The sequence below is a fragment of the Hydra vulgaris genome, chromosome 13 (genome assembly GCF_038396675.1).
Source record: "Hydra vulgaris chromosome 13, alternate assembly HydraT2T_AEP".
NCBI lineage: Eukaryota > Metazoa > Cnidaria > Hydrozoa > Anthoathecata > Hydridae > Hydra > Hydra vulgaris.
The window spans coordinates 25,783,656-25,797,086 of record NC_088932.1 but is presented as its reverse complement, the minus strand read 5'-3'; the positions used below and the strand labels follow the sequence as shown (position 1 = coordinate 25,797,086).

General features: G+C 26.6%; 2 protein-coding genes across 7 annotated transcripts; both read left to right on the top strand.

The window, feature by feature from the left end:
* Positions 1–3,187: 3,187 nt before the first annotated feature.
* Positions 3,188–10,963, top strand: LOC136090044 (uncharacterized). Of its 5 annotated transcripts, XR_010643141.1 has the most exons (6): positions 3,188–3,268; positions 9,465–9,661; positions 9,875–9,987; positions 10,174–10,209; positions 10,565–10,677; positions 10,832–10,963. XR_010643141.1 is itself a non-coding variant. In XM_065816152.1 (5 exons), the coding sequence occupies exons 2-5, from the start codon at positions 9,469–9,471 to the stop codon at positions 10,565–10,567; spliced, it is 345 nt and encodes a 114-aa protein (XP_065672224.1). In that variant the 5' UTR covers positions 3,188–3,268; positions 9,465–9,468; the 3' UTR covers positions 10,568–10,695. The 5 variants fall into 5 exon arrangements, 4 of the variants coding, with proteins under 4 accessions (XP_065672224.1, XP_065672221.1, XP_065672222.1 ...); XM_065816152.1 differs by lacking the exon at positions 10,832–10,963 and having other exon boundaries at positions 10,565–10,695; XM_065816149.1 differs by lacking the exons at positions 10,565–10,677; positions 10,832–10,963 and having other exon boundaries at positions 10,174–10,363.
* Positions 10,637–12,997, top strand: LOC136090043 (uncharacterized). Of its 2 annotated transcripts, none has more exons than XM_065816148.1 (5): positions 10,637–10,770; positions 11,170–11,286; positions 11,720–11,931; positions 12,135–12,174; positions 12,686–12,997. In XM_065816148.1, exons 1-5 carry the CDS (start codon positions 10,749–10,751, stop codon positions 12,910–12,912), a joined length of 618 nt encoding a protein of 205 aa, XP_065672220.1. In that variant the 5' UTR covers positions 10,637–10,748; the 3' UTR covers positions 12,913–12,997. The 2 variants fall into 2 exon arrangements, with proteins under 2 accessions (XP_065672220.1, XP_065672219.1); XM_065816147.1 differs by having other exon boundaries at positions 12,135–12,300.
* The last annotated feature ends 434 nt before the right edge of the window (positions 12,998–13,431 follow it).

Below are 13,431 nucleotides of genomic sequence, written 5' to 3'. Positions count from 1 at the left end.
ATGATCTAAACACACTTTAAAAATGGTAGAAATTCCGTAAAACCACGACGCAAGAAGCCCTTTGAGGGCATCTTACCCCACGTAACCGAGGACATCTTGCCTCATCTGTAGTGAGTGCAAGTTTAATTCAAATAAAATTAATTTTATTGCTAAGTTATAAAATTTCTTGACTATATTTTATTGTGGGATAAATTCTCTCTAAAACAATACATTTCTTACCTTAATCGTATAAGTATTGCCAATCCAATAAACATTCAAAGTTAGAAGCAACTTACTAACAAAATACTCCAAAAAGTAATAAACCGATTTAAACCTCACCTACCAGCAATATTAAAAACATTTTTTATTCCACGATTTTGTTTTAACTTTATGAATAGTATTATAGAGGGATAAAACATTACCGTTCTATGATGCTCTCACATAAGCAAAAAGACTTCTTGCCCCACGGGTCATCTTGCCCCACCCTACCCTATATAATTGATATAATAAAAAACTTTTTGAGAAAAAGTTTCTTCAATTTATTTAATTTTGTGGACTGTTCTAAATTTAGGTTTTTACAATATTTTTTTTCAGAATACTGAAAAAATGTCTAAAAAACGACAAAGTAGTAATATTTTGCGTTACTTCAATTTTAAACGTGTTGTAACTACAGATGATTCTGAAAAATCACAGAAACACATTACTCTTCCTCAACCGGTAGTGGCACCAAGTGAAAGCCATTATGATGCAAGACAGCAACAAGATGTTGATACATGCAGAAGTTATGATTGCAGATAAATCATCAGAATGTAAAAATGATAACGATAACTCAGTTTTCGATGTTGGACTTTATATTCAGGCAACAGCAAGAATAAATGATGATCTCAAGTATTATATACTAACCGAACCATCCAAGCCCCATGAAACTTATGATTTCAAAAAATCATACGGCGCATGAAGACTTAGCTACGATCAACCATGTCCAATGAGCGTTTGTCTGGGCTTTGCATGCTGAGCGTGCATTGTGAAAAAATACGCTCCAGAAAATCTGAATTTATAGAACAAATTGTAAATAAGTTTGGCAGTGAATGCAAACGACTACAATTTCTATTTACTGAATAACAATGATTTAATTCTTGTGTTTTTATTTTTACATTTTCTTTTATTTTCTGTTGTCACTGGTCTAATAAAATGACTTTGATTATTTGATGCATTTATGTAGTTTTTGAAATATCACTGTTGAATTTTATTTTGCCCCCCCCCCCTCCTTGTAAAAAATCCTGCCGGCGCTCATGTCCATGTCTTATAAAATATAGATAAAAAATAAAGTTTGAATATCTGGATCATACTACCAAAGATAAATTAGAACGCAAGTGTGTTCGCTTAGAAAACTTATTTTGGCAAAAGTTTGCGAAGCTGTGAAAAGAGAAAATACTTATCGACTTTCTTAACAGTGAAAATGATGATATAATAAATAGTCCTCACCCAGATGAAATTATTCGCGCTCGTGTATATTTATCGTTCATATCATTAAATATTTTAATGTCTACTTCTAAAATAAAGATTTAAATTGTTCATTTAAGGGTTTAATTTACATTAAGGGTTTATTTACATTAAATAATATTTTATTCATGTTTGTAAAAATCAAAAATAAAATAATATACCGAGCAAATATTTGTAAGTATCTACGCCAGAGAAAATTTTTAACTCCATTCGACTCTCGTCTAAAGGAACTGTAAAGCACTTGAATATTCGTATTTCTAAAAGTAAAAAAAAATGTAAAATCTGTATATAAAATTTACATACTAAATATCAAATAATTAAATATAACATCAATTATAAAAATTATATTTAATAATAAAATTTTTTGTAACCTAAAACAAATATTTCTAGTAGTTTTCGAATCAATATTTATTTGCCAGGTTTCGCATCAATAGTACATCACTCTTCAATTTGTTATCAAAACCACGTAAACTCTCTATATTGTTGAATGGTAAATCGTTAATCGTCTGTTCGTTTATTATTTTTTGGATATCAACAGTATTATTGTTAGGACAAAACAACGCTCTTGTAATTTTTGCTTCTTCTCTAATACGATATTCAACACTTGTCCTCGCAGACTCCAGATTAGCTATTGTTGCAATAGCATCTTTAGCTATCATTAAAAATGTATATTTTCGCATTGGTAAAGAAATGTCGCCAATAATTTTAAATTATTAGAATGTTAATTTTTTTTAAATGTTTAACATTTTTCCACACTTGTATTGTTTAACTAGGTTTCCGTAATGCCATTTTATCATTTAAGTGACATAAAAATGTTAAATTAATTCTTTTTGATAAATAAAGCCAAGTTGTAAGAAAAAACAATTTTGGTTTTTAAAAATATCCTCACCTACAAAGTCACACAATACTTGTAATTTGGATTAAGTATCACATCATCTAAAAAACTATTTTTAGAATTTTACTGAGAAAGTAATGATTTCTAAAAGTTGCTAATCATTACTAGTCGCTTATCTTCTTGTAGTAATCACTACCCCAGTAAACACACATTGGTTCAGTAAACATTTAGAGTTCACAGTCAATATTTAGTCGAAACCGATCAAAAAATGAATGGAACGTTTAGCGACCTATTATTGACTAAAAATTTACGCTTGATTTGAAATGTCCCTACGGGCATTTGATAAATTCCATCATCACGGAAACACCGATTTGAGCTTATTTTCCACATTTATGTTATAAAAGTAAAAATACTGTAACGTGCTTATTGTTATTCTGTATGATATATGTGTTTGTCACACATTGGCCTGAAATACTTCTAATACCAAAAAACTATACATACATAATAATCATATAATATTAATATAATAATATGCGTGACGGAATCACCAATTTATGGACATAAATTGGTGATTTCGTAACGCATATTATTTTTATTATTTTTATAACATAAAATAGGCTCAAATCGGTGATTCCGTAACGATGGAATTCATCATTTGCTAATTTAAAATGGATTTAGATCGCGTTTAAATGTTTAGAAATCAATTTTAAACGAATTCTAAATATATTTAGAAAGCGTTTGTACGCTTAATCAAGATCTTTTTACTGCGCATCGGGCAGCATATTTTGAAACCCTATCCAGGCTCAGAATAGGCAGAGATATGCGCAATCTGATTCGCTGATTTTGAAAGAGAGGCTTTTGCGCGTAAGTGTAAATCAAAACAAATGTCAAAAAACGTATCGATTAATGAAAGTGAAACTGAGTAATTGCCAAATAATAATAAGAAAAAAAGTATGATTTTTTTATCCGATTTTGTACAATATAGTACTTATATTTTTACAAAACTTCACAACTCAAAACATCCGTGATTTTCATAATAATATTTTCTTAAAAATAAAGGTTTAAAAAATTTAGTTTGTTATCCTTATGGTTTTTATAACTCTAAGATTTAAAAATAACAGCCATTGTAACAAACTATAAAGATTGTAAAACTTGACTATGCTCTGATTCCTTAGAATGAAATAGTTTTAAAATTTACCTAGTAATATCAATTGAATATTATTAACTTGATATAAAATTTTTCAAATAAAGTTCCCATTAATCCTATTATATAACAAGAAAACTATTTTTAAAAAGAACCTAATTTCTTTTCAAATTTTTACCCTTATATATAAATTGTATCCATCACTAAAACATTTTAAGTTTGAGAATATTGATTATTTAACTAGCCCAGATAATTTGCAACACTCTCAAAATAAAAGCAATTGTGAGCAAGAGCTGATTTAGATTGTCTTTGGTAATGTATAGTAATAAAAGATTACAAAGCATTGTAGCATAATAAGCAATAAGAAAAAAATTATAACATGATGTCCACAAGTGTGTTTTGATATATTAAACTGATTACAAAAAGGAATAACTCTTAACTTACCACACCTTTATGAAAAACTAAGTGTAAATATATATATATATATATATATATATATATATATATATATATATATATATATATATATATATATATATATATATTGGTTATTGTATTCTATAATAGGTAAAAAATGTTTACCTTTGATAGCAACTGATGGTAAATAATATCAAATAAAGCAACAAAGTTTGATAAATTTTATATTTATTATGCTATCAATTTATTTAACACTATATACTCCTGAGGGAAAAAAAAATGAAAGTAAAAAATATTTCCAAATTCCAAGTTTTATTATGTAATCTTTAGTATAACCAATATAATCGAGTGTGCATTTTTTGAATTTCTGTGAATACCTCTTGTATAATAATATAAAAATAGAGACATGTCATGTTTTATCTTGAAGTAATATAATTAAATTTTTTTTTAAAACCTACTTCTTCGAATGTTAAAGCTTGTTTTGATGAAGTTTATTTCATTACAATAGTTGCCATAACTCACCTTCATTTGGTTAAGTTTTTTAACTTCAATACTCTTTGCTAGCTTGTAATATCAACGCTTATATGTAACTATACAAAAGAACTGTTCAGTAGAAAAACAAATAAATATCTTTTTTTTTGTTAAATTTTCCAATAGATTATTAATATAAAATTTTTATCCTACTTTTATATAAGTTAAAATACGCGACCAACCTTTTTTTAATTTTTCACAAAGTGTTTGAAGGTTTAAGAATGATGTTTTATTAAAGTTAAGGGAATAAAAATATTGACATACACCTTATCAGCCTTTTCAAAATTTAGGTTAAACAGTAACTTCTTCAGAGTTCATAGATTTACATGGAACATATAAGCTAGTTTGATAAAACATCTGTAAAAATTTTCTTTTTCCAAAAATTTAAATGTTTAAATATTTATAATTAACAAGTTGGTATAAAGATGCAGTAAAGAGTTTAGAACAACCTCCATCTCAGCTTAAAATTTAAACTTTGCATAATTTAAGTACTTTACCAGTAGTCTGAACTGCATATGCATATAAACTTTGTATTGATCATCTTTTATAGAACATGGACATTACATTTGACGAGAAACACATTTAGAAATCTTTCAAAATTGCACACATGCAAATTCAAGTTAAATATTTCAATTTTCAAAAAGTGTTAAATGGTTTAAGACGATGTTTTATTAGAGTTGTGTAATAAAAAAATAAATCTGTCTCCTTAAAACTATAGTTGAAACAAAACACGAAAACAAAATCTCCTCAGAGCTCATATATTGACATGGAACATGTAAGCTAGTTTTGAAATCAGTAAAAATTTTCTTTATTTAAAAACTCTAATGTTCAACTCTTATTATAATTAAAATATAAATCAATTTATAAATAAAGTTCTTCACCAGTAGTTTGGTAAAACTGCATATAATCTTTATAGGCAAAAGTACTTCACAAGTAGTCTCAAACCACAGTATATAAACTTTGTATTTGAGCATGCTTCAAGGCCAAGAACATATTTTACGAGAAATGCATTTATAAATCTTTTCGAATTTACTTCAACACATAAATCTTTTTTCCATTTCTTTAAATTAACAACAGATAAAACCTCCATCATCAAGGTAAACTTTATTGAAATTTTGAGATTTTTACGAGTGAAAAATCACTAGATTTTGATGCCTTTTAAATACTCTGAAGAGTACTAAAATAAAATAAATTTCCTAATACAAAACTTGTATTGATAAACTTAGTTAATCATTACTATGAAATTTATTTCTATTATATCTACTATTAAATATATTTTTCAACAAATACGCACTTGCCTCTCTTTTAAAATCAGCGAATCAGATTGCTCATATTTCTGTTTATTCTGAGCCTGTATAGGGTTAATGTTTAACCTAAATGTTTAAATGTACCTTAAATTAATCGAATTCGATTTCATTAAAAAAAACAAAAAGTTAAGAGGATTTTTTCTTGCTGGAAAACAAATTAAATAAAAACCATTATTGTTTTTTTAAATTTTTTTTTTCAAATAAGTGTGTTGATAAAGTGGTGTTTTTAGACAACACATTTTAATTAAACAATATTTTATAAAGTATTTTTTTTCAAACGCAACATAATATGTAAAAAAATGTGATTAGTATATATTCTAATGACATTTATAAATTTTTTGCATGCTTTCTTTAAGGTCATTTGAATAATTGTAAATTTCTTTGGTTTCCTTATTTCTGACTTTAATAAAAAGAAAATATTTTTAAATGAAATATCTACCTTTAAGAACCTAGAAAAAAATAAACCTAAGGTACGTTCAGTTTTTATACTTTTAAATTTTCTTTTTGATTATTATGTATTTTGTTTATTATTTTAAATTTCATTTTATAACCTAGGAATATTGTAACATAACATTATAACGTCAAAAGTATGAAACAAAAATGAAAAATTAGTTCTATAGTTTCCAGAAAAGATTTTTTTTGTTTCTATGAAAAATAGTTTGATGTTTACTTGTTAAATTCTTGTTGAAGGACTCTTTGTTCCGCTTTTTTTGATTTTTTGAATAAGTTTTTACATGCATTTTCTTTGAACCTACCAAATTTCATTGAAAAATATTATGTAGCAGATAGTTTAATCAGTTTAGCACTTTTGGTACCTAACTTTTCGTTTTTCCAATTTTTTTTAAGTGGATTTCCAGTGTTATTTTTTTTAAGAACAGTTAGGCAAACATTTTTTTTGTCATTTTTTTTTTAGAAACACTGAAGCCCCCTTTACCTAGAAACTAGTTTGAAATTATAGCCCTTTTTTACACCTATCTTTTGATACCAAGTTAAAGATATTTAAATAAGAATTGACAAAGTTATAACAATTTCTGTTTAAAAAAATATTGTTTTCACCACAGTTATATCAAGAAATCCATATATCAAAAATTTGCTACTAAAAACGTCATAACTTTTTATAATTGTCCAATTTTCATAATTGTTTCACCTTTGAACTACGTATTTGAGGGCTTTCTAATGATTTATAATATTCTAGTATTTGATTCTTAAAAATTTCTTTTCAATCAATTTATTAAATAGAACATGTGAGCGTTTGTTCTTGTGTTATCATAAACAATTCTGAAATAAAAAATTTGAAAAAAGCAACCTTTATTTAAATAATTGTGGTTGGGGGATCAAATGCTGCCACCCTGGTTGCTATTGGCTCGTAAGGTAAACTATTAAATTTATTAATATTTATAAACAATTTAAATATTCAATAGTGTTTTTTTTTTAAACAAAGCAAAATAATGTCACACATAATATAATCCATACAAAAATATATTTTCATTTTTCCATATAAAGGCTAGGGTAAAACACCCAGTATTCACCATCTGACCTAGTCTTCGCAACTTGATCTTTAAATGAATCTAGTGCCTTTAATTTAAAATTTAAGATTGTCAAACTTTTTTCAGTTTGGAGCAATGACCGCTTAATATATGGCAAAAGTTTGATGATCCTAACTTTAAAACTAAAGACAATAGATTTATTTAAAGATCAAGTGGCAAAGCCTAGGTTGCATAGCAAACACTGGGTGTTGTACCCTATATAAAAATTCTTAAAATTTTTTTCGAAGCTTTCTGTGGGTTTTCATTTTAAAAATTATTTGTATAATGGACAAATGTTTGAATTACGAGTTGTTCAATAATTATTTTTATATTTATATATTTTAAATAAAAAATATTTTCTAATTTAAATATTTAATTTAAATATTTTTATTTTATTTACAAAAATATATTTGAATATCAAGTATTTGAATACTCAAATTAAAGGCTCTCCTTTAGGTTCATTCAAATGACTTCACAGGCAGAGTATATGCAAAAGCAGAGTATATGCAAAAGTATAGAAAAATTATTAAAGATGTAAATAGTTGTTTTGAATTGGAATCTCCTGCATTATTCGTTATAAAGATCTTCTAAAAAACAATTTTGGTTAATTCTCAATTGTCTTGCTGTGGGTATGTCTATTAACAAATGAGCCATATTTGTTTCTACTGATTGCTTTAATGTATGCATTTGATCTGCTTAGGTGTTGTACGTCGTGTTCTGCAAGCTTTGAGAAAAGGTAATAGAAAGGCGAAATTAAGCAGCAATAACATATTGCAAATTTTTGAAAACCTTTTGGGTTTAAGAAAATGCATACCAATTGAGTTTGTCAGGCGCCCTAGATCTTTATTGGAACTTGATAGATGGGAAGCTACAGAGTTCCGGCAATTCTTGTTATATACAAGACCTGTTGTCTTAAAAGGAATATTGAATTCTGAGCTATACAAACATTTTCTAACATTATCTGTTGGGGTATCAATTCTACTCACATCTTCAAAAGAGAGAAGAAATAACATGTTGACCTATGCCAAAGATTTGCTTAGACATTTTGTTGAGAGTTCTCAGCAGTTATATGGTAGTGATTTTGTTGTTTATAATATTCATCATTTACTGCACATTGGTGATGATGTGGAGTTCTTTGATTCACCACTCGATGAATTCAGTGCATTTCCTTTTGAAAATTATCTCCAAAAAATAAAGAGATATGTGAGAGATCCTTCAAATCCTGCTGTACAAGTAGCAAAAAGAATTCAAGAATATGAAAATGCTAATAAATTATCTGAAATTAAAAATGCAACAAAACCAAACCTTAAATTATCAATAGCATATAGAGATTTGTTTGTACAACTAAAAAATGGCCAATTTGCAGAAGTTTTTGAAGTTCAACAAGATTTATGTCTGTGTTATATATTCAATTTTGCTAATTTACATCCATTTTTCATTGAGCCCTGCTTATCTGACCTAATAGACATTTATTTTGTGAGCGGTCATCATAAGCATACTAAAATTAAAAAAGTGAAGTTTACAGAAATTAAGAAAAAGGCTATGAAGCTTCCATGTAATGATGGGTTTGTGTTGATGCCTCTTCTTCATTCAAAAGATTGTTAAGTTAGTCAAATTTAAAAATCATTTAAGAAACAGGAGAGATCGTATTTTAGTTTTGAGATAAATTATGGAAAATAAATACATATACATAAACAAGACTAATATTTTAAAGTTATTACACTAATTTATTACTTATTATAGTGTTGAAAGTTTTTTTAATTTAATGAAGATATTTCTTAGTATATGAGGCTTAGCTATAAGACTGAATTTTCTTTAATTTGCACTAGCTATGTATAACATTCTAAGGCTTCTTATTTAGAGAAAGAATTATTGCTTTTTATTTTTTTAAGATTTGTATTTGGTATTTCATCTTGTAAATTTATACTATAGATTTATATATTTAGAGTTATACTATATTATGAGTGAATTATCCTTTTTTTTTAATGTTAATATCATTTTTGTTTCATTTTCCTAATAGCTTTTACTTTGATAGCAAAACCGATATGAAATTGATAAAAGTAGTAAATATATATGTTTATTTTTTGAAAAGTTTCCTAGCCTTTAATAATAACCTCTCTTAGTATATTTTTTAGTTAAGGCATGGGTTGTAAAAAAAAATTTATATATATACACACACAAATCAATATATAAAAGAAGTTTTTAAAGGAATTTACTTTTAGCAAAATGTCATATCACCAAGCTGTTTGGTTAGAAAAAAATTGCGAAGAAAAAGGTGTTTTGCCTTCCACGTGGGTGCGTGGGAAACTAGTTATGTGGCCACTATCTAAAATGAATGCATTAAAGTTAATAAGAGATAGAGTTGAACCTGGTGAGAATTGGCAGTGTTTCAAACTTATAAAAATAAAAAATACGTCAGGTATGATTATTTTTTATTTAGCTTCTGTTGAGCTTTTAAAAAGTTTTATTGAGTTGTTTCTATTATATTATATATTATATATATATTCACAATGTTTTAAGTTAAGCTAGTTAAGTTTTATATAACTTGTAATAAATAATTTATTTGGACATGACGCATTACAATTTTAAATGCATAAATGTATAATCAGATGTTTTCTTATTCCTTTTACAGATTCCTACGAAGATTGCAATAGTTACGATGTAACAACAGCAACTGAAGAAGAAGACATTGATATTCAGTGGATAATAAAAAAAAATCTAAAGACTATTCTACTTTTTTTGAAGGTTTTTTTAAATTGTTTCCATTATGATATGTTAATATCTTTGGCAGTTACTTATTATCAGTTATGATAAGTCTTTAATTTTGTATTCCATTTTTTTGCATTCCATTTTTTTTTAATTTAAAATAACATTACCGGTTTACCTGTTTAGTTTTATTACAATTATAGTATAACTAATTTTGTTTTTCAGGTGATGAAGAAATTGATATTAATGTTAATGCAAAAAGTAAGAAGAGTGACAATTTAGATTTTGGTGACAATTAGCAATTTGTAATAAGAAAAAACAAAGTAATGATTATAATTAGGGTTTGGAACCAGAGTTGTAATCATTGTTTTGTTATAAAAGTTATAATCAGAATTTTAATCAGGGTTTGGAACCAGAGCTACCCATAGCTGATATTACGAGGAACCAATATAAGACAGTAAAATTTAGACCTCAGCTCTAAAGCCGTGGTAGTAATAATGGCAATAACAAAAAATAACTATAATAGTAATGTATATTTATGTGTTTTTAAGTAAAACAATAATTATTTATAATAGTTTTTCATATCTAATGTAGTTGCAATTTATTTACAATATAGTAAAACTGTTTGCATTTCCACCTCCACCTGCAAAATGGAGCAAAACATTGCAACCAAGTAATTTATTGTGCAGAAAAAGTGTTGATGTGGTATCACAAGATTCTATCAGTTGTGTCAGTCTTTATATCTTTGAATACTGTTAATAATTATAACAAATATATAACATATATACAATTTTTCGCAGATGCAGCTTGGTTTCTTAAAAGGTTTTGTAAAGTATTTTATTTTTAATTAACTAATGTAACTGTATTTTTATTTACTTTGCAGCCAAACCATCAACTCTCCTACAGTCACCTTTTGCGTCAAGAATTGTGTTTGAATTCTAAGATTCCTATATTCAAATCGAAAGTGGCTGCTACACCAAAACATAATAAAATGGAACAATCCAATAGGATCTCTAAATTTCCTAATACTTTTAATTTACATAACTTTCACCTTTACTTGAAATTTTGTGACCAATGAACATATTTAGTGTTAAAATTCCTATGCAAAAAATCCCAATGATATAAGTTTTTTTAAATCAAATTTTTTACAAATTTTTAGTAAAATTTTCGTTAGAAATGACTTTGCAACATGATGTAATTATATAACTATTTACATTGTAGGTAAAGCATCAGTACTTTCACAATCTATTTGTCTGTTAACTGGAAAATTTAATTCCAGGATTCCATTATTGAGGCAGAGAGCGCCTATATCAAAAGACAATGTTGTGGATCAACCAAGTAATACTTATTTTTTTAGCTTGAGTTGTTGTTTGTATATATGTATATGTTTTATATATATTATTAATTTTATTTAAAATTGAATTTTTATTCAAAATACTTTTTGCATACTTAATGTAATGTAATAAAGCAAGTAAGTTATCAAACTTTAAAAGTTTTTCAATTTTATTGTCTTATGCTTGATATGGCCAATGCAGTTGCTTAAGCTATAATCTTTCTTTAACCATTATCTTTGGATCTTATAACTGTGAAATATGGACTTTGATTAAATATTACATAAAATTTTTTAAGCATACATTTTACACATACATTTTAAAATAGATTTAAAAAAAAAACTTAAGATTTAAAAAAAAAAAATTAAGTTAGTGTACCAAAATTTTATTACTTTTTTAAAAATATGTTTCTTATATGAATAATGTAATGTATTTTACAGAGTTCCAGAGAAAAGTTCTCTATCAGCTAGCAAATTTGGCAAATGAAATTAAAGATTTGAGAATAGCAGTCGAAATGATGGGTATACCAAGTTCAGAGCACATAGAAAGTGTTGAAGTACATCTGGAAATTATTGCTGGACCTATTCAGACCTTGAATGGGTATAGAAATTTAGAGGAGCAGTGTGGGATACTTGCAAATAAAACAACTTTAGTAAATAGCTCATATTTTCTATTTCAAGTTCAATATTCTGTCATTTAAAATTTGACTATGATTTTAAAATTTTTATTCAAGACTGTTTGTTTTGATGTCTAAAATAGGTTTTGCTTTTGCTGAACAAGCAGAATTTATATTATGATTATAAACTGGAATTCCATATCTATTAAAAAGTGCATTTTTTAATAATTTATTTATAGTTTCAACTCCTTTCACGAATTGGAGGAACATCTTCTAAAGGTACTTCAAAAAATCTCTTGAAACGACTTTTTTCTAATTTTGTTATGTCGCATTTAAGTATGGATGGAATAGGCACACTTGAAAAGCTTCCATTCAGAGACACTGCTTTATGTCAACTTGTTGTTGGTAAAGTATTAAATTTTTTGTTAAGCTAAAATCAAGTTCAGGTTATAATTCTATTCTTTAATGTACTTCAAATCTTAAACACCATTAAAATTATGAAAACAGTTTTTGAAGGGTATGATATAAACCTATGATACGATAAATAGGCTTTTCAAAAAGCATATCGCCATCTGATTAAATTATTTAAATATTTCTAAAAAGATAAGTAGAATATAAAAGTAGTGAAGCAATTTAAATGATTTTATTAATCTATTGGTGTTCTATTCACGGCTCCTCTTGTACCACTGTTGATTTTTTGTATTTAATTTTTTGCATCCACTTGCTAAAATCTTCGGACCCTTAATCCAACATTTAGTGTAAACGTTAATACTAATTTAATTGTTTTTAGAATATATAATGAAACGTGATTGTTCGTCCACAGTATCGGAAATACATTCATTCCTTGGTTCCCATCTTAGAATGGCTCCCTTCCGTATAGGTGGAACTGGAAAAAGCCATTTAAATGCTCATTTTTCAAGTTCTCAAGATGGAGAAGCTGGATTGATCAATTTAATCAAAAACGACGAGGATCACCATGAAGACGATCTTGATCTTGATGGCAATAATGATTATTAAATTGCCATGAGTTTATATGAATTTTTGCCATGAGTTTATATGTATTTTCGTTAAACTTAAAAATAAACAAAAAATTTTTGACGTTTAATTCCTTTGTACGTATTTAGACAACGCTTAACTTTTTTTGACGTCGAAGTTAAGAAAAGTTAAACGTTCCCTAAATTTAGACAACGATCGTTTTAGATTACTTTTAAGTATTTAGTACGATTGTTTTATTGCGTTGTTTTTATTACAATTTATATCTACAGTGTTTTATATAAGTTAAGATAGTTAAGTTTTATATAACTTGTTAAAATAGTTTATTTGGACATGTCCTATTACAATTTTAAATGCATAAATGTATAATCAGATGTTTTCTTATTACTTGTCAGTATTTGAGTGTTAAACTCATACTAAATAATGAAAAGTAATATAAAACGATAGTTTCATTTATTACATTCGTACGGCGTTTAAAACAAACATTTAGATGGAGTTTAATTTGCGTTGAAAACTAACGTTTAGGTAGGGTTAAAACGGAAC